At 33.4% G+C, this 22,882-nt stretch overlaps 1 protein-coding gene across 2 annotated transcripts in view; it reads right to left on the bottom strand.

Moving 5' to 3' along the window:
* DPP10 (dipeptidyl peptidase like 10) overlaps positions 1-22,882 on the bottom strand; it is a 653,604-nt gene that overhangs the window by 474,450 nt on the left and 156,272 nt on the right. The window contains exon 3 of one of the 2 annotated variants that reach the window (XM_028101300.2): positions 5,559-5,654. The exons of the other annotated variant lie outside the window; for it this stretch is intronic. Coding sequence (XP_027957101.1) covers positions 5,559-5,654 — 96 coding nt within the window. The remainder of the gene's footprint in view (positions 1-5,558; positions 5,655-22,882) is intronic. 2 annotated transcript variants of the gene reach the window in all.

Here is a 22,882-nt window from a genome sequence, read left to right as displayed (position 1 = left end):
TATATCAAGGAAAATAGAGTGGTTTATCCTATTACTCTAACTAAACTACTTATTGAGTAGGAGATGAGTCTAGGCAGGGTGCTAATTGCTGGGGTGACTCAAACATGAATGTGACGCAGGTTCCACTCCTCAGGGCTTTCTGCCTCTCCAAGCTGATGTTGGCAAACTACAGCCAGCTGACAAAGTATTGGTCACTGGTTCACAATGGGACAAGTTTAATTGAGAGTACACATTTAGAAACTCTGGTAGCAATTTCACATCATTGCAAGTCCAAATGTTTAAGTGGACTAAGCTCACCGAGCAGCTGAATGAGTGGGTGAGCCAGTGACAGACTAGCTATACACAATAGAAACTCATTACATGATGCAATAACTTAACATTAGTTTGTCTATTATAACCCAGATGTAAAGTTCAAAATCTACTTTTTTATCAAAAGATAATTTAAATGATCTATACTCTACAGGATAAATTTTGAAACTAGCTAGTGGTAAATAGTTGAAGTTATCAAGTTATCTCTTGATTCATTATGGGTAAAAGCTCAAAATGAACATCCTGAGATTACCAAAATTGTTTTAAAGTCTTTTTGTTTTCCATTATTATCATCCTCATTTTGGAGATTGATTTCTCTTCTACTATATTAAAACAAAAAATAGAAATAATCGAGATAAAGTTTGTCCTCGGTGAGTAGTGCTGTCATCAGTCTAACCTAGATTACTGACTTAACAAGAAGGAAACAAGCTCATTTATTACATTAAAACTTTAGTGATATGCCAGTGCCTCTTCAAAATATGAGACTAGACATTTAGTATGAATTATTACTAACTCTCTTAATACTTGTTAATTCTGATTTAAGAACAAAAAGAGGTGTAATAGTAATACTTTCTATTAATTACCTGTATATACTCTCCTAAAAAAGTAATATTTGAAATTCCTTCTTTAATCCCAATATTATGTTTGTACTTATTATATTTCTGAAATATAATTTTAGAACTCTTGATTGCAGTAAGATGAAATTTGGGGTTGTATTTGAATATCTAGTTATCTTTTTTCAGTTATTTACTTTTATTGTATTTTTCAAAAGTATTGATTCATGCCAAAATGGAAAGAACACTGAACAACATGGAACTGAATTATATGGACCCATTTATATGTAGATTTTTTGATACACTATAGAACAGTAAGTGTATTTCTCTTCCTTCTGATTTTCTTAAGAACATTTTCTTTTCTCTAGTTTATTTTCCCCCATTCCCATTTTTTACTTTTAATTTTTTGATGTAAGTTTTTAATTCCAGATTGGTAACATACAGTGTAATATTATTTTCAGGTGTACAGTATAGTAATTCAACAGTTCCATACATCACCCTGCACTCATCATGACAAGTGCAGTCCTTAATCCCCATCACCTGTTTAACCCATCCCCTAATGCCCTCCCCTCTGGTAACCATCAGTTTGTTCTCTATAGTTAAGAGTCCGTTTCTTGTCTCTCTCTCTCTCTCTCTCTTAATTTTTCCCTTTGCTTATTGTGTTTCTTAAATTCTAGATCATTTTAGAAGAATACAGTATATAACAGGTATAATACATAAAATATCAATCAACTGTTTATGTTATCAGAAAGGCTTCCAGTCAACAGGAGGCTATTAGTAGATAAGTTTCTGGGGAGTCAGAAGTTATATACGAATTTTCAACTGTGCAGGGTGGTTGGCGCTCCTAACCCTGTGCTGTTCAAGGGTCGCATGTAAAAACAAATGAATTAAATTTAAAAATAGTGATCTTTCACAATAGTTTCAGAAACACTGTCTTAGAGGAGAGTAGGTATGTTCTAATTATAATCGAGGTACAAATTTCTATATGGGAGAGTTCAACCTTAGTGTTTAGAGTAAGATAATGTCCTGACAGCCGGCAGGACAAATAGTCACTGGCTTTGCACCTGGGCATCAGGTTTCAAGCAGGATAAAATCTGGGCTTTCCTACTGGGGAAGGGATTCTAGAGGGAGAAAAGAGTGTGGGCAAAGGCACAGATTCAAGGAAGCTTCTGAGCTTATGAAGAACATCAAGAAGTTCAATGTGCCTAAAATACAATGTAAAGCTGACTAATTGGAAAGAGGCTGAGCTTAATTCTGAGAAGATTGCTACAAAGGGAAGAGTGAAATTTATTCAGCTGGCAAAAGGGTTCCTCTGATGTTTTTTGAGAAGTGCATTAACAGTTTTCAGCTGGGCCTTATAAAGTTGGCTTTAACAGGAAACTGATGGAGGGATTGGTTGGAGACCCATGTGACTAAAAAAAGGGGAAGGCACTATTTTTCTTAATTAGTTATACAAATCACATAAACATACCCTTTATTAAAGAAAATTTAGAAAAAAAAGTAATAGCTAAAGAAAAAAAAAAAGCAGGCCAAAATCCAGCCATCTGGACACATTCACTGGTATGCAATATAATGTGATATTACATGCCATAAACACTGTTTTGAAGACCTCTTTGTTCACTTTTTCTATCATGAACATGCCAATAAATATGCTTATATATCTTTCTTTTAGTGACCACATAAGTTAACATTCCATGGATATACCTAGGGAGAAGACATTCCTGCAATACTAAAGATGAAAGGATTAATAGCAATGAAATCTACAACAATGAGATTATTAAAGTGGCTGGCACATGTGTTAGAGACTGGGAATAGCATTTCAGAGTTGAACAAAGAAACAGGGTAAGTTTTACACTTAAACACAGTGGGTAAAGCAGGGTCCATCTCTTACCAGCTGTGTTTCTGCATACATTTTTTTTCGCTGAAGTCTCAGTTTTCTGGGGTTAATAATTTTAACTTTACATGCTATTCCTGAAATATTGGTAGAAAGCATCTAGCACAAAACCTAACACAGAAGGCCCTCAATTAATATTCTTTGATGATTGATTGATCATCAAATGTATGCGGGGAGATGAATAATGTTACCGAAGATGGATTTCCAGGTTTCAAGGTGACATAACTAGGAAGAAGATGTTATAAAAATGGAGATTTCAAGGATATGAGCAGATTTGGGGGAAGGCAGTTGTTAAGCTAACCATGAACATGAGCACCCATCCAAGGCTGCAATGACATTCACAGATATATTAGTTGAGAAACAGCATAATGAACGACATTACTGCATTACATCCTAGACTTGCCAGGGCCATGTCAACTCCCTCCTTCTCCTTGACCAGTAATGCATTAAGTGTTGGTAGGTGACCTCCAAGAATTAAATGAAGCTTCCAAATGAGCTCAGCTTTGACTCCTTCAAGCCACTTACATACTAAGACGACCTAGTGAGACATCTCATAAAGAAAACGATGACATTTCACCCTCAAATATAATCTGTGATAATGAGGCCAAGGTTACACATTTTATCCATATAGTTCCCACTGTATTTTCTGGCTATGTGAGAAATATGTAAATAGGCCAAGTATCTAGCGATCACCAGAAAGAAGATCTGAGTTGGATAAGAGAAATGAATGAGCACAAATCTACTCCTCTACTTTAAAAGCAGCCCAGTGCACAAAATCTACTGACGGTGAGTCAATTTCTTCAGTGGTATTTGTAAAGACTGCATGTGTCTGAAAGATTAAATTGTGTTTAACCTGGTTTAAAAGATTCTTTTTATGTCAAATTATTTTATAAATATCTTAGATATTAGGTTTTACTTAGAGTATAATAATAACACTACAGCTTTGCCCGAGGATATTTTCTCAAGATCAGGTTTGTCAATGATTGGAAAAGAAATGATGAAAAAAGTGATGAAAATGATTAATTGTAAATATATTATTTTGGTATCCTATAAAGGGTTAAAGTGGAATGTGTGTCCCAGATATTGAAATGTGGCTTAATTTAGCAAGCAGTTCACCATAAATATCTGTCCAGGCTTTTGGCACTTCAGTATCAAACTGTCAGTCATACACAGGAGTAAATGCCTCATTAAATAGTCCAAAGCTCGCCTGAGAAGGGAGATGAAATCCATGATTTTTTTCTTGCTTTCCAAAGACTACACAAATTTCTATAGTTTGGCCAAAATCATGGTAAATAAAACAGAATGCTCCTGAGCAGTTCAAATGTAATGACTCCCGATTTTTTCCCCACAATTTTTATGTCACCTCTTTTAACAGAAAATAGGAATGCTAGGAAGTACAAAGATGATTTTAAAATTAAATCAGGGGAAAAAGATTTGTGAGAGATCCATGCAATGTCGGTAATGATATACCTCTTTATTAGCCTTCCTTAGTCATAGTGCTCATCTGAACTAAACATAGGGTACATCTAAAGTAATTATAGTGCAAGGCAAGAGTATGGAAAGTCCTAAATTTATGGACAATTCAAAATAAATTTACAAAGAAATTAATAAAATGCTCTTTTGTTTTCTGTATCTATAATATCATCACCATGATACACACTCATCTTCCAACGAATTTTAACTGAAACTTGAGTTTATCTAAAAATAACACTGGACTTCAATTAAATACATTCATTCATTTATTCAAATCTTGAGTGCCTGATGATCTTCAGGAACTGTATCAGTGCTAGGTAAATAACTATGATTTGGCCTCTGCCCTCAAAAACTAAGTTACATTCTTTTTATAGCTTCCACAAATTATCATTTAATTTGCAGGCATAAATGCACTTAATTAGAATATTAGAGAAGAAAGAATGGACTGTATGTGAGATGCTCTTTATTAGATAAAAAGGCAAAGCTTTTTTTATCTGTCATACAAATAATCTACTCTATGCCTTGCAAACAAGCAAAGTTATTATGTCTAAATAAAGTGAAGGGCAAAGATTAACAACTGTCTAACAACAGTGATTAGTATAGTCAGGCAAATTGGAATAGTCAAGGAATGGAAACATGACTTCCTTTTTACCAAGGAAGTTTACATTTCTTATGATTACATTATCCAGTAACTTCTCCTATTACCTTTCACTAAGACAAACCAAAGTCCACGGAACATTCAGTGGTTTTTATTTTTTGGTTGTTTCTTTTTTAATCTAGATGCTTTTGATAATAATAAAATCAGAAATAACCTAAGGGAAATTGAGGCAGCGTTTTTTCTGGAAAAGGACAAAGTGCAGTATATTTCCATGCCATATCCAAGTATTTCAAGTTTGCAAAGATTCTTCCTAGTTTGTAGCACTTAAGCTTAAAAAGAAAAGCCACAGAGAAAAGAAAATTAATCTGATTGCCAAATTTGAAGCACTTAACCTATACATGCTCCCCAAATCTAGACTTCTACACCAAGAAGAATTATCCAGAGAAGTGAAAAAGATTTAACACATGCTTAAAGCCACAGAACTAGTGACTGTGAAAAACAGCAGAGATAGAACAGTCAGTCTAATACTTGGAGAATAATTTGATGGATGACCTATCTTAGGAATTGGATTTCTTGCACAAAAGCCAAGGTATTAATTTCTGATTAAGTAGTATATTGGTATATGTAGTCATTGAAGCATAATGTCCATTAAAATACTAAAATACCATTATTTAATTTTAATGACATGGAACTCAAAATAAATACAGCACATACAAATGTGTGCACATACCATTGATCCACCGAGCTTCTGGGTCATGAAGCACAAAGTCTCTCCTGAAGAGGTCTTCTAAAGACAATCTAGTTTCTGATGAATTTGTGAGTTCATCTAAAATAAAATAAATCTCAGATTAGACACTTACTTCAAGTTAGTTTTTAAAACTAATGAATTATAAAATTTGGAATATTTTGTTACAAAGATATCTTAACTAGAGGGCAATATAAAGTAGTTATCTTCGTATGGTCTTCGGCATTTGAAGCTTTTTGTTTCATGAAACTTTTTAATATATTAAGTTATTTTAAGTATTATAATTGTCTTCATCTAGCACAAATTTAATAGATCAAGCCTTGTTATGTAGTGATATATAACATAAAAATAGTTAAGAGTTCCTGTTCTACATTGAGCCCACACATTTTTCAGGGTTTAACCATAATCTAGCCCATTACTTTCCAAAATGACTTTGACATATTCTCCTAAGGCTAAATTTGTATTTTTGTTGTAAACACCAAAGATGAGAGAGTTGAGGGTCCTGATATAAATGATAAAGAAAAGTTCCCAACTCAGAAGGAAGTTCACTAAATACACAGAATGAATACCAAGTTCCACCAAATAATTACCACCAAATACTATAGATTTAGAAGTTAAATATAAAAATTCAAACAATTCCAGTATATTAATGAAAAGCACAAATATATATAAGCCCCTGACATAAAAACTAGTTACACTTCTCTTTTTAGTTCAAGAATCTAAGAAATGGAAGGATAATATGGTTGAAGTACCAAAATCAGGCATAACAAACATGTTTTTGATACAAGAGGCTACAGAAAGTTAGCAGTATTTCATTTTCTTTTCAGTAGCATTTTTTATTTACTGAATAAAATCATCTGTTACCTTTCAGCTGTGACCTTCACTCTCGCTGAAAATAAAATGTCAAAGATATATACTAACCTCATTAGATATTGTTTTTTAAAGGTTCAGCACTTATTGCAGTGAGAGCTTTGTTTCTTCCAGCAGAAAAGCTGGGGTAAAGAATCAATAACTTCAAATGCAATTTCCTCTCACAAGAATCAACCCATATTGAACCAACAAAATAACTGCTAACAACTGAATAAAATATTACTAATGGTGATAGAGTTGTATGATCCCAAGGCTAGCATAGGACATTGTGATCATATATGGATTTTCAAAACAAAATGGTCCATTTGATAGTCTGACACATCAAAATTGGAACTTCCTTTATTCATTCAACAAATACTGGACCTTTAATTCTCCAAAATTTTAAATGAAGTATTGTAAGTTATTGGAGACATATCTAGGATCTGTCCTGAGGGATTCACACTTGCAAAGCAAGAAAAATTATGCTAAATGTCAGAATGAGGATACAGAGTGTTGTAGAAGTACAAAGAAAGGAAGGGAATATCTTGCAAAAGCCATCAGAGAAAGCCTCAGTTATAAATAAAATGACCAACTCTCATCCATTGCTGGAGGGAATGCAAAGTGCTAAAGCCACTTTGGAAGACAGTTAAGTGGTTTTTCACAAAACTAAATATACACGCCAGCATTTGTGCTTTGTGGTATCTACCCAAATGAGTTGAAAACCTATGTCCACACAAAACTCTGGGTATGAACTTTTGTAGCAGCTTTATTCATAATTGCCAAAACTTGGAAGGAACCAAGATGTCCCTCAGGAAGTGAATCAATAAACAAACTATGATATATCTAGATGACAGAATATTATGTAGTGATAAAAAATGAGCCATCAACTATGAAAACATATGGAGGAAACTCAAATGCCTATAATTAGGTAAAAGAAGACAATTTGAAAAGACTATACACTATATGATTCCAACTATGTAATATTCTGAAAAAGGCAAACTATGGAGAAACTAAAAATATCAGTGTTTTGCCAGGGCTTGTGGGGCAGGGTGGGAAAGGAAAAACAGGTGGAGCACTGAGGATTTTTGGAGCAGAAAAACTACGCTGTATGATCTATAACGGTGGATACAAGTCATTATACATTTGTCTAAACTAGGGCACCTGGGTGGCTCAGTCCAGTAAGCATCCAACTCTTGATTTCGGCTCAGGTCATAATCTCAGGATTGTGAGATTGAGCCCTGCACTGGGCTTCAAGCTTAGCACAGAGTTTGCCTGAGCTTCTCCCTCTTTCTCTCCCTCTGCTCCTCCCCAGCTCTCTCTCTCAAATAAATAAAATCTTAAAAATCTTTAAAAAAGAAAAAATAAACCTATATGTGTGTGTGTATTTTTCTTACAAAGATTTCTTTTTGTACCAAGGTAAATTCTACATATTTTGTCTACTTTATCACTACATCTTTTACAATGCAGATACAGATACAGATGTTACTATAAGAAATACCTTACAAGGCAAGTGCACCATACCAAATAATCTTATTTTCAAATAATATTTCAAATGATATTATCAATAATTCTCAAGCATATTTTCCTTTATATGATCTTTAAAATATTTCAGCATACCAAATAGATCTTATTAAAACTGCAATAAATATGCACAGTAAATTGGAATACTTTAACCATTTTATAATATTAAAACTTTTCACTCAGAACTACTTATACCACTCATATTTTATGTACATTTATAATATGGCATCTTCTATTTTTCCTATAGATCCTTTACTTTTCCTATTAAATTTAGTCCTAATTATATATAGTTTATTATTACCATGAACAGAACAGCTCTCATTATTTCAATATTATATATTATAGATTATATGATTTTAAGGTATTTGCAGATTCACATGCAGTTATAAGAAATAATAAAGAAAATCCTTTATATACTTCATCTAGTTTCTCTCAAATACATGCAGTATCTTGCATAATACATATCACAAAAAGAAACTGATATTTATACACTCAAAGTCATTCAGATTTCAATTTTACATGTATTCATTTGTGTATGTGTGTGTGGGTATGTTTGGTTCTATGCAATTTTATATATATGATGAGCACCTGTCAAGATACAGAATAGCTCTATCACCAGCATAGAAATGCACTTTTATTACCATAGCCTCCCTCTGCAGCCACTGGCAAACACTAATCTATTTTCGATCTCTGTAATTTTGTTATTTCAAGAATACTGTGTAAAAAGGATAATACAGCATGAAACCTTTAGAAATGGGCTTTTTTCACTCAGCACATTCCCTCAAGATCCATCTAAATTGTCGAGTCTATCAATACTCCGTTCCTTTTGATTGCTGAGTAATATTCCAGGGCATGAATATACAATGGTTTGTTGAACCTTTTATTCCTTGAAGTACATCTAGGTTGTCCTTTGTAATTTTGAGTTATTATGACTAAAGATTCTATGAGCACTTTTTTAACAGGCTTTGTATGAACATAAATTGTCCTCTCTTTGGGATAAATGCCAAAGTGTGCAACTGCTGAGTCACATGATAAAAATATGTTTAGCTTTGCAAGAAATGTCATAGGTTTTTCTGGAGTAGCTGTATCATTTTGCATTTTCAACAGCAATATATATATAAATGATCTAGTTTCTCTGCATTCTTGTCCCAATTTTTGTGTGTGTGTTTTTTTTAATTTAGCTATTCTGATATCAATGTAATGATATCCCATTGTGGTTATAATCTGCATTTCCCTAACAGCTAATAAACATCTTTTAATGTATTTGTAAACAGTATGCTTCCTTCAGTGAAATGTCTGTTCATGCCATTTGTCCATTTCTAATTGGATTGCTTTTGTTTGCATGTTTGTTGGTTTAACTTTTGAGTTGGAAAGTTCTTTATTCTAGATACAAATAATTTGTCAGATATTTCAATTTCAAATATTTCTTCCAAGTCTCTATCTTGTCTTTTCGTCCTCTTAAAAGGGACTTTTCTAGAGAACAAGTTTTCAAAATCATGGTGGTCCATTTTATCATTTTTTCCTTTAATAAATCATGCTTTTGCTGTCAAGATCAAGAATGCTTCACCTATTCCAGGGCCCTGAAGATTTTTTCCTATTTTGTTTTTTCTAACAGGGTCATAATTGTGTATTTTACATATAAGTCTCTGGTACATTTTGAGTTATTTATTGTATATGTTTGAGGATTGTTCGAGATTCATATTTCATTTAAATTTTCTTCTACTGGATGGCCAATTGCTCCAGCACCATCTGTTAAAAAGCATTTATTTCATGTTAGTGAATTATTCCATTATGTTGAATGTCAAAAACAATGTTGAATAATAATGGTGGTAATGACACACTTGTCCTTTTTATCTACAATGGCAGCATCTTCAATATTTCATTATAGAATAAGATATTTTTTCCTAGAATTTTGGTAAGGAAACTCTATCATTTGTAGGTAATATTTTTTATCCCTATGTCAGTTTTTATTTGAAATTATTACTATGTCATCATGCAGTTCCAACCTCTTTCATATAAACTTATTTTTTCCTCCTTTAATGTACTGATACAAAAATTATGTAAATGAAATTTCCTATTTCCAGCCAACTTCTATCTTTATAACAAAGCCCAAATGGTCAGGTGAATTGTTATCATTGTATCTGTGAAATTAATATGCAAAATCATTGTTTAAATGTTTAGATCCATGTTGATGAATGAAATGACACGATCCATTGTTTTTTTCATTTTGTATCATACTCATCAGTTAACATTTTAGTATTTATATTATTTTTGAACTTTTCCTGTGATCTGCAGTAATTTAATATATTTAAAAAGAAGAATTTTTCTTTTAACTCCAATTGTACCTGGAATTGATTTTGAAATCTTTTTTTTTTTTAAGATTTTTTAAAATTTATCAGAGAGAGAGAGTACAAGCAGGGGGAGTGGTGGGCAGAGAAGGCAGAGAGAGAAGCAGACTCCCCGCTGAGCAAGGAACCTAATGCTGGACTCAATCGCAGGACCCCTGGGATCATGACCTGAGCCTAAGGCAACCACTTAACCGAGTGAGTCACCCGGGCATCCCTGATTTTTAAAATCAACCCATCAAAATAATTCAAATTATTGTAATTAATCTTCCTTTTAAACAATAATCAGAGAGAGAGAGAGAGATGTGATTTAAGGATTAATTTTTTTGGTTTCAATCATTATTGAGAGAATGTACTATATACTTCATTCTTTTTTCTTTCTTTTTTCCATTTCTTTCTTCATTCCTTTCTTTAAATTTGCCTTAGCTGCTGGACACTATCCCTGAGGTCTCTTGAATTTTTCAGTCCTGGAATAAAGACTTCTTTGCCTACATATAATGAATAATTAAGCTTCTCATTTAATACCCTCCCAAGCTGGTTTCTATCCTCTATCTCCTGTTTCTTCAAATCTCATCATAATTTTTTGGGGTGCTCATCCTTTGCAATTAATCTTCCATTTTCCAAATGCCCTCCAAATCCTATTGGGTATCTTCATTCCACAGGGGAAACTGAGGCCCAGTAGGGTTAAATGTGACAAAGTTTACATGGTTAGTAAGAGGCAGGACTGAAACTGGACCTGTATCTTTCTGACTTATTAAGCTCCAATGTCTCTCAAATTAAGTTATCTCTCCTCATCCTCTTTCAAAGTATATCAACTAGGTTTTGTTTTTTTAAAGATTTTATTTATTTATTTGAGAGAGAGAGAATGAGAGATAGAGAGCATGAGAGGGGAGAGGGAGAAGCAGACTCCCCACTGAGCAGGGAGCCCGATGTGGGACTCAATCCTGGGACTCCAGGATCATGATCTGAGCTGAAGGCAGTCGCTTAACCAACTGAGCCACCCAGGCGCCCTCAACTAGGTCTTTTTAAAAAAGACAATATACAATTTTATAAATGTTATTTTAAGAATATTCTTACTGTCTTTTAGCCACAGGAGCCCTTTTCCAAATTGAAATTCAGCTACTTAGCATCCCCTCCCCAGACCTTAGCATTTCTTTCTGGTTCAACTTGCCCAAGTTCCATTGCCATTGTCTTTCTCTTTTCTCACAGCACTCACTAAGAAGTACAGCTTTTTGTTTTGTTTTGTTTTGTTTTGTTTTCTTCAAGAAAACATGTCAGGAAAATTCCAAAGGAAACCTCTGCTCCCTGTTGCATGCTATTTCCTGTCACCTCTTCAGTAGCATTCCCTATCACACCTCATCAGCAAATATTTATAAACCACATTCGAACCTAATTTTGTAGGAACTAATTTTGTAGGAACTTAATCCTAATTTTGTAGGAACTTAATTTATGTTAGAATCATCTGGAAAAATATATATTTTTTAAATCTGGAGAAATCTTATTATTTGATACATTTTTAACAATTTTCTCTGTATTTCAACACAAAGGCCACACTTGGCAACAAAGAATCATGGACACCATTCATTCATCCCAAATTCATTCCCAGTGAACCCTGAGAAGGTAGGTCAGAAAGAAAGTGGTAACAGAATGTAAATGATTTTAAGAGATGACCCCCCTCATGTAAGGTCCCTTTTTAATAAATCTTCATAAGAGGAAATTCTGAAACACTACCTATTCCTTATTATAACAAAATATTACTTAAATTTAATATCCATCTCTCTTGGGTGCCTGGGTGTCTCAGTTGGTTAAGCCTCCAACTCTTGGTTTGGGCCATTCTCTCCCTCTCTAAAAAACAAAAATGAAATAAAATAAAATAAAATATAAAAATAAACAAAAAATAATGTGGAAAAAAAAAAAAGAAATAGTTGTAGGTCATACCAGGACACATCTTGTGATTTTTTTTTCTGTTCCAATAATATGTACTTTCATCCTTCAAATTTACATTATTAACTATCTAATTCTTTAACTGGGAATTAGCAAACCTTTATTCATTTTCTTGGTGATAAATCAAGAAACATTAAAGAGAATTTGGGATTCTGTATCTGATCTTGAATGGCATACATCCTGACATTTAGTATGCTGTACAGTGTTTCAGCATCCTAGTGAAAAAAAAGGACAGAAAATAAGAAGGGAACTAATGCTTCAGCTGTTAGATAATAAAAACAAAACTTTATGGTCTGTTGACTGGTTAGGAAATGTATAAGCAACAAATATTTTGAATAGGTCTAGAATTTAGCCATGACTATTATATAAGAAGGGGTGGGAGGGATGTTATTATTTCAATGAATTTTAAATATTCACCAATGTTTAAAATGGAAATGTGCTAGAAGAGTAGCCTTCACTGACACTGAACAGGGAAAACTGGTAACAACCTGTAAAACTAGATAGAGATTTAAACATTGCGGTGGGAAATGGAGGTGATGGTACAGTGGGCTTCAGGAGAAAGGACAGAATCACATGAACAGAAAGGGGAAATGGCTTTGTACTTCTTGTGGGAAATTCTAACTACCTGATTAGATATTTTTTATTAGTGTTTTAACAGAAAATTATTTCAAATAGGATTTAAATTAAAGGAAGTATTTCTGAGCCTCTGATGTCAAGAGTAAACTAGATAAAAAGTAACACAATTAGTTTCTATAAAGAGAAACCAAGAAATGAAAGTCAGAAATGAGTTTTTTCTTCAGTTCAATATTAAAGAACTTTCATTTTTCTTCTAAGATTATGCAATCAACTTATTTCAAAAGGCCATTTAAAAGCAAGATTGGATTTCTGGAAGAAAGCACACAAATACCAGTAACAGTCTGTGATCTTAAAAGACAGACTAGAACAGAAAAAAGAACATGGAATGAATATTTAATGTCAGTTCTGTCACTGAATTCATGTTGCCTTAGCTAAGATTCTATATCTTGTAACTATTAACAAATGATTACGCTGTTTCCAATTCTTTTTTTTTTTTGAGTACAGTCGACATACAATGTTACATAAGTTTCAAATGTACAACTTAGTGATCTGGCAAGTTTATATATCATATGCCATGTTCACCATCAGTGTAGCTACCATCTGTCCCTTTACATCCCTATTACAGTATTATTGACTGTATTCCTTATGTTGTGCTTTTTATTCCTAGGACTTATTCATACCATAATTGGAAGCCTATTCTCCCACTCCCCTTTACCTATTTTACCCAACCCAACTCCTCTATTCCCCTTTCCTCTTGTGATTCTTGTTATACAGTGCATCTTATTAGATTTTTGTGCTGTTCTTCATAATTATAACTATAATCAGAGGGTCCTATTTGGTTAACAAATACTTAGCCTTTTACCAGCAACTATTAATAATTATAGGTATTCAGAGTTTCACACATGTACACTCACATATATATACACACACACCAAAGAGGTATCTCATATTTAGTTGCAAAATAACTAGAGATATGTTACCCAGTATTAGTGAAGAATAAGGACTATGAGAGGTAGATTTTTTATAAAGATTTTACTGATTGATTTAGAGAGAGCATAAGTGGGGGATGGGTAGAGGAAGAGAGAGAATTTCAAACAGACTCCACCCCGAGCATGTAGATGGACGCAGGGCTCGCTCTCACGACTCTGAGATCATGAACTGAGCTGAAATCAAGAGTTGTACGCTTAACTGACTGAGCCATCCAGATATTCCCCTATTTCTTTTTTAAATAAATGAGCAAATATACAGAAATCATTAGGCAAAATATTCAGTTTATTTAAAGTTAGTCATTCTCATTATTATGATTAAAACATTAAAATGTATAAGTCAATATGAAGTAGCTTTAAATTTTTCAATTTCAGAACCACAAATAATTTTTTTTTGTTCTTTTGGAATATCCTTGTATTTCACTGTTCTTTCCTTAAGCCAAAATGCTTCAAAATGTATGTTCTCAGATTTACCCTACCAGAAACTCAGTATTGAGTTTCTTATTATAATTAATGGGAAAAAAAGGTAAAATGTAAAATTCACTCAAAAGTCTCTTTTTGGAAGAAGGACATGTGACTATGTTTAATCTATAAGGTCAAAAATATGAATCACACAAATAATAAATTACTATTCTTTTCAATGAAGGAAACTTCAAGCAGCTTGTCACTTAGTATTGTTGTGAACATCAATTCAACCATTCAAGCAGAAGCACAAAAAGAATTAATGCATCACACAACATGTTTTATAGTCCCAGAAAACTATCTTTGTTCCTTCTAGCATGTCAGGAATTTACTTTTATATCACTTTCTTTTGCCTTTTCTTACTCTAATATCTTGTGGCAAAAGCTAAGTTTCTTGAACAAAGAGGCCAATTTCTCATCAATTCTACCCCCAGAACTACTTTTGATTCAGATTAACCTGCTACCTTATAAAGTCTACTAATATATACCCTTCTAATACAATTCATTCCCTAAATCAGATTATCTTCCACTGAATATTTGTTCCTTCTTGAGTATATTTCTGGCATGTGGCTTTCATATCCAAAGCCATATTTTAATCATAAAAAATGCATATTAAAAACCAGCTATGTGAAAAGTTACCAAACTATGACCAAAGCTGTGTCTATACTGAATAGAACTGAACAGGACAGTTGGCAAATAAGGTATTCTATATTTATTTATGTGTCTTCTTCTTCCCCACCCTGCCCCCTTTCACCATACATGGGGAGAATTTTCAGGAATTTCACATTGAATATGAAATGATGAAATGTGGATTACAAGAAGCTTACCTCCTATGATGCTTTCATCTTCTCTATGGTTCCCAACACACAGTTATGGGCCTATTCTCCCATCTCTATTCTCAAATAAGAACAAGCAACAATGCTGAAATAACAGTCATCAGAGGTAGGAGGCCATATGCTAGTTCTAGTTCAATGCTTAACTATCATATATGCTCATGATACTAACACCACCACTTAGTCTATCTAGGTATAAGTTTCTTCTTTGTAGAGAGAAAAGTTTGGACCAAATTATACCATTGTTAGCTGTATTCTAGCAACTCCTATAAGCTTTCTCAGGACAAAGACCAGAGGGGGAAGGACAGGAGATATGTGGTCAGAACTCCACAATCAGAACAGCTCTGCTTTAACGTATTTTTGACTGCTTCATATAGAATTTTATTGGAAATACCATGCACACACACTGGCATGCACACACACTGGCATGCGCACACACACACACACACACAACTGGCCTATGCAGTAGCTTGCATCTCTAAGATCCCTTAGTTTCTGTTACATTTTGTACAACTTCCCCTGTTTTCAGCAGAGACTCTAAGTGCTCATCAAAGAAAGAATGTATTTTCAGGTTCTAAAAATTCTACCTCAACCTTGTCATCTCTTGAATAAATAAATCAAGAGCTTTAGGATTTACTCATAGGTTTAATTAGTCAAATTAGTCAATTATTCAAAATGCTAATTCTCAAACCTCGTTTTGAGACCTTTTTCAAATTAACATCTCCTGAATTTGAGTAGAAAAGCTACATATGAGAAAAATACTTGCACAAAGGCTTTTCACATTGTGAGAAAGTTATGCAATGATGAAGACACATACACACACTCTGGAATGATGTCTTTTTTCTTTTTTTTTTTTTTTTAACCTTAAAGTGCTATGGTTCTACTTTGAGCTCTTCTATAGCCGTGTTCCTCCCTCAGGTACACTGTTTCAATTACATTACCACTGGCAAATTTTTGTTTCCTCTCTTTATTACCTTATAGCCCAGGTTTGCAGAGCACAGTTTGTTAAAAACTACTGTAAAGGGGTCCTACACTCAAAATTATATTCAATAATACTACAGCATTATCTTCCTTTTACACTGGGTTGAAATTTTCACCGTTGGTACAAAAACAATAGTGGATGAAATTCTGAGCACTTTATTGTGAGCCAACACTATTACGTCGACATGCACTCAATTAAAAAAAAATGCAATTTCACTTAAGAATTTCCTCAATATGGCAATAAAATACGATAATTGTATTAAATATCAATACTTTTTAATATCAGTGTAAAATCTGTTTAAAATCTGAAGTACACACAAACAAAATCAAAACCACTTCCACGCGGTATGCCAACATGATAGCTCTCTCAAGGTAAAACACCTTGGCAGCTGGATGAGTTATGAACTGAACTAACCACTTTTTTTTTGTTCATGTAACACCATATTTACAAGAAGGAATGAATAACAATGACTTCAGATTTAAGTATAGGTTTCCCTCAGTATCTGAAAGTAGAGTGTTCCTACGAAACCTTTTGTAAGCTGAAACGCATAAAGCAAAAGTGTCCCCCGCCCTTCTGAGAGCTCACATTATATCATATCTGTTTTCATGAAAGTCCTACATCAGTACTTGTTTTGGCTAACCAAAAGAAATCCAAGGGGGATTTTTAGTTTTACGAAAGAACAAAAACAAAAAACAAAACCTTATTATACTCATGTAGATCTTTCACAAAAACAAAGTAGCATGATGCAAACTTTCAGAAAACAAAGGACATCTATGTTGGCAAATGCTTTCCTTCAAAATGAATGAAATGAGCCTCTCATGCAAAACACACACATGTATGCACACACACACACACACACACACACTACTATCTGTTACAAATTATACAATTTAAGTTCTTACGCAAAACATGTACATTTTGGAAAACTGGTGACTTCTCCCTTGAATTTGACTGCTTTCCAAAACTTTTTTTTTCTTTAATTTTAAGTAATCTCTATACCTAACGTAGGGCTTGAAGTCACAACCCTGAGATTAAGAGTCACAAGTGCTACTGAATGAGCCAGCCAGGCACTCCCCAAAATTTTACTAGTGAGACTTTTAAGTAGTATCATCAGTGATGTTAACTATGTTTTTGTTTTGTTTTGTTTTGATGTTGTACAATAAACCCCACCAACAATCAGAAAATTGGCATAATGCAGTGAACTAGTATTTTGCAAATGGCCAAAGCACAATGCTACAGAATCATGCATGGGTTAGAGATCTTTCTAAAGTGAAAGGTGGACCAATGGGTTTTAATGTGGCAAAGTACTGATAATTTACTGATATAATATCAGATTCCACATGGCAACTAACCATGATTGACAATCAATCACTTGCCAAGTTTTCAAGAAGGATCAAGAAAGGACAACTACAATTATATGAAAAAGCTATCAGAACACATCTTCCATTTCTAACTACATACACTTATGAGACCATGATTCTTTCATATTGTCAACCAAAACAACCTACTGCAAAAGAGTTAACACAGGAACACATATGAGAATCTTGATGTCTTCTTTTTATCCAGATATTAAACAGATTTATAAAAAACATAAAATAATGCCGTTCTATTCCTCTTCTGAAAAATGTACCTATTTTATTATGTTATGTATATTTACATGTATAGTTTTATCATTGCCATTTTAAGTGATTAAGAAACATTTTAGAAAAAGTCTCAGAAATCATATTTTAATATCTAATTCAGAATATGTTGATAAATATAACTGAAATGCCCAGAAAGTATTTTTTTGGGTCCTCAATAATCTGTTAGAATATCCTACACTAAGCCCTACTGTGTATACATCATTGTGTATTTTGTTGTTTATGTTTATCTACATTTCAAACTGCTAAGTTTATAGTAAATAGTATTCTTGGTCTCTATAGATGTGGATTTTCTTTTTGGCAACATCATCATTTTTAAATCAGATTTAATGATCATACCCTGTTATTATATTCATCCTCATGAACTTTCACAGAACACATCTGTTACATTATCGAATTTTTAATGCAAGAGTGAATAACTGGTTAAAGCTGTCACTGGTCAATTATTTACAGGAAACCCAGTTTGAATTGATATTACCAACGATTATGCATGGTATGATAAGTATGGGGAATTGTGTAGATGGTAAAAATATAAACCCTATGCTTGAAGGTTTCAAATATAATAAAGAACTCATGTTAATCATAGACAGAGGCCAATGCACATGTAAATTATATCAGCAAAGTCTGTCATCAGAGTGATATCAATGAACATGGAGGAGTAGGCAGCTCCAAGAAGCTGTTTCTTCTCCACAGAAACATCAAAAAGTAAGCAAAACTGTCAGAATAAACTTTTGTCAGAACTCTGGAAAACAGCCAAATGTTTACAACAATCTAGCAAACACTGAATCAAGAGAAAGGTAACTTAAAAATAGTAGAAAAGCTTTGTGGCATTTTTATTTGCCATCACTCCAATCCCCTCCCTAGCTCAGTGGTGATCTTTAAGTCAACAGCCTGCATTTAGAGTATGGCACCCTGGTCTCTGGATTCTGGAGGAACCAGAGTAGACCTTATCTCAAACAAAGTGCGTTTGCCTGCTCTACCCTGTCTGGGGCTACTGAAAGGACTGACACAAGGCACTTATTTTATTTTTTTTTATACCTGACCCAGACTACTTAGCAAAGAAAATCAGTGGATATTCTGAAAAACATTATAAGGCAAATAAATAAGCCACAGCTATCTGGGGGGGGGGGGTGGGGGGTGGGGGAAGTACAGTTAAAACATAAAATAGAGCACTCAAGATTAAGAAGAAAAGCTGGGAGAGCTTTTCTTTGAGAATTTAGGCATTCAGAGTGCCTACATATATTGTGAAATTCAGAAAACCACATGCATGCCCAGAGCAGGTTGCATGTTCAGAAAAGACCTGAGAAAACCCTAAGTTTTCATCTCTGGCTGAACTCTAGGCTTAATAAAAACAGGAAGTGAAGGCTAAAGCAGAGCTGTAAATGACCTTGTTAAGAAGTGAATAAGTGCCCCAGCACAGAACTAATCTGAAAAGAACGGGAGTTTGTTTGGCTCCTAACATAAAAGGAATTCTTTGTAAAAACACTAGCTGAACACAAGCTAGAGGAAAAGAAACTTCAAGACTACGTATGACAGAAAATACTGACTTTTCAAAATACATCAGAAAAGTCAAGTAAACAGCAATAACAAAAACAGCTACAGCCTACAGCAAACAACAAAAAAATATGCTCTGAAGAGGGAGAAGAATCCAATATCAAGTGTTCCACATTGTTTCCAAAACGCACAGTTTTCAGTGCAAAATGTAAAGCATGGAAAGAATCAAGACAGTATGGTCCACTGACAGAAGAAATTAACAGAAACTGCCCCTGAGGAAGCATAGACAAGTTACTTATTGCACAAAGAATTTAAATTGTCTTTAATATACTCACAGAACTAAAGGAAACCATGGACAAAGAGCTAAAGTAAACCATGAGGACAATGTATAAAAAAGAGGAAAACGTTAAAGAGAATTTTTTTTTTAATCCACATATATTCTGAAGCTAAAATGTACTACAATGAGAATTAAAATTTACTAGAGTGTTCAAATTGTAGATTTGAGGAGGCAGAAGAAAAAAAACAGTGAACTAAAATTTAGGTTAAACAAAATTATCTGCCCTGGTGAGCAAAAAGAAGAAAGTAGAAAAAAACAAAAAAAAGAAGAGACAAGGAATACCACTAAGCATATCAACACATGAGCAAAGGGAGTCCCAAACAGAGAGGAAAGAAAGGACAAATGGAATATCTGAAGAAATAATGCCCAAACACATGACAAATTTGACAAAATGCATGCATATATGTGCTCAAGAAGCTCAAAAAAGTTCAAGAAGGATAAACACAGGGAGATCCAGGCTGAGACACATTGTAATCAAATTGCCAAAAGCTAAGGACAAATACACAATCTGGAAAGCAGCAAAAGACAATCAACTTACATATAGGGAATCTTCAATGGGCTTAACTGCAGATTTCTTATCAAAAACTGTGAGGCCAGAAGGAGATGAGATGGCATTATGAAAGTGCTGAAAGGAAAAAGCTGTCAACCAAAAATCCTATACCCAGCAAAACCATCCTTCAAAATTGAAGGAGAAACTAAAACTTTCCAAGATTAACAAAAGCTGAGGAGGTTTGTTACAAATAGATCTGACCTCAGGAAATGTTAAAGGGAGTCCTTTAGGATGAAGCAAAATGACATTAGCAACTTAAAATCAGATGAAAAAACAAAGAACTCTAGTAAAAATAGCTACATAGGTAAACATAAAAGTCAATATTGTTGTATATTTGGCTTAGAACACCTCTCTTCATTTCTTATATGATATAAAAGAAAATTCATAAAGAAACTCTGAAACAAAAAATATATTATATATATATAAAAAAAAGATAGCAGGAGGGGAAGAATGAAGGGGGGGAAATTGGAGGGAGAGATGAACCATGAAAGACTATGGACTCTGAGAAACAAACTGAGGGTTCTAGAGGGAAGGGGAGTTGGGGGATGGATTAGCCTGGTGATGGGTATTAAAGAGGACATGTTCTGCATGGAGCACTGGGTGTTATATGCAAACAATGAATCATGGAACACTACATCAAAACCTAATGATGTAATGTATGGTGATTAACATAACATAATAATAAAAAAATAATAATTTTAAATCTATGTTGAAGAATGCACAATGTATAGAAGATGTAATTTACAACAAAACCAATATAAGGAAGGACAAAGCTATATAAAAGTAGAGCTTGTGTAAGCTATTGAGGTTGAATTGGCATCAATTCAAAATAGGTTGTTGTAAGGGTGCCTGGATGGCTCAGTCAGTTAAGTCTCCAACTCTTGATTTTGGCTCAAGTCATGATCTCAGGGTTGTGAGATTGAGCCCCACATTTGGCTCCATTCTCAGCAGGGAGTCTACTTGAGGATTCTCTCTCTCCATCTCCCTCTGCCTTTCCTCTCTCCCCCTCTACAAAAAAAAAAAAAAAAACATAAAATAGCTTTTTATAGATTTAAGAAATCAATAATAATACTCAAGGTAACCATAAAAAATATCTAAAAAAATATACACACATGCACACACAAAAACAGAATCAAAATAGTAAACTACAAAAGTCAAATAAAGATAAAAGCCTGGTGATGGGTATTAAAGAGGGCATGTACTGCATGGAGCACTGGGTGTTATATGCAAACAATGAATCATGGAACACTACATCAAAAACTAATGATGTAATGTATGGTGATTAACATAACATAATAAAATAAAAAAAAGAAAGTAGTATTAGAGGACCTGAGAAACAAAAAGGGTAAAATATATACAGAAAATAAATGGCAAATATTAGAAGTAAATCCTTTATGACAATTATTTTAAATGTAAATGTGTTAAACTCTCTATACAAAAGGCAGAGAATGGCAGAATGGATTTTTTAAATGATATATTCATTTTAGATCCAAAGACAAAATTGGTTGAGGGTGAATGGATGGATAAAGATATTTCATAGAAATAGTCACCAAAAGAGAGCAGAGATGACTATACTATAATCATAGAAAACAAACTAAGTCAAAAATTGTTATGAGTCAAATAAAAACACATTATATATTGAAAATCATTGTCCTCAAAAGATATAAGAAGACTTGCACCAAACAAGAGAATCTCAAATTCTATGAATCAAACATCAACAGAAATGAAGGAAGAAATAAGTCTTCAAAAGTATTTGGAGGAAGGAAGAAATAAGTCTTCAAAAGTATTTGGAGACTTCAATAGCTCACTTTCAAGATGTACACTACATTTAGACTGAACATTAGTAACAAAATACAGAACTTGAACACTACTACTAAGGAGACATTTTGTGTGCATGTGTGTGTGTGTAGACATATATACACATACACATATACGTGTGTCTGTGTGTTTTATATATAAAACATTCCACCCAAACACAGCAGAATACATTCTTTTCAAATACATGGAATATTCTCCAAGATACAACATATGTTAGTCCACAGAATAAGTCTCAATAAATTGAAAAATACTGAAATCATTCAAAGTATCTTCTCTGAATGCCATGGAATGAAGGCAGAAATCAGTAAAAGAAACCTGGAAATTCACCTATAAGAAAATAAAACAACTCACTGTTAAGAAATGTTTAAAGGAAGAAATCACAGGCAAATTAGGAAATACTTTGGAACAAATGCAAATGAGAATGTAAAATACCAAAACTTATGAGATGCAGTGAAAACATTACTCAAAAGGATATTTATAGCTATAAACATCTCCATTAAAAAAGAAAGAAATGAAACCAGTAACTTGGCTTGACAGATAAAGAAGAAGAAAAAGAGAGCAAAACAATAGAATCAATAAAATCAAAAGTGGATCTTTAAAAAGATGAACAAAATTGACAAGCCTTTGAGATTAAAAAAAAAGAACTTGCAAGTAATAAATCAGATATGCAACTGAGAGCATTACTATAAATTTTACAGAAATGGAAAAGATCGTGAAAGAATGAAATGAACAATTGTTTGCCAACAAATTAGATAACCTAGATAAAATGAGCATATTTCTAAAAACACACAAACTACCAGACTGACTTCATAGGAAATAGAAACTGTATAGATTTATAACAAGTAAATAAAATTAAAAAAAGAAATTGAATCAGTAACGAAAAACATTCCAATAAAGAAATATTCAGAATTAGATGGCTTCACTTGTGAATTCTACAAAACATTTAAAATATTAACACCAATGCTTCTCGAAG

This window comes from Eumetopias jubatus, unplaced genomic scaffold (genome assembly GCF_037043125.1).
Source record: "Eumetopias jubatus isolate StellerSeaLion01/CBP00866 unplaced genomic scaffold, mEumJub1_p1.0 scaffold_3, whole genome shotgun sequence".
Lineage (NCBI taxonomy): Eukaryota > Metazoa > Chordata > Mammalia > Carnivora > Otariidae > Eumetopias > Eumetopias jubatus.
Note: the sequence above shows the minus strand (reverse complement) of the source record. Positions and strands in the feature narration are given on the sequence as shown.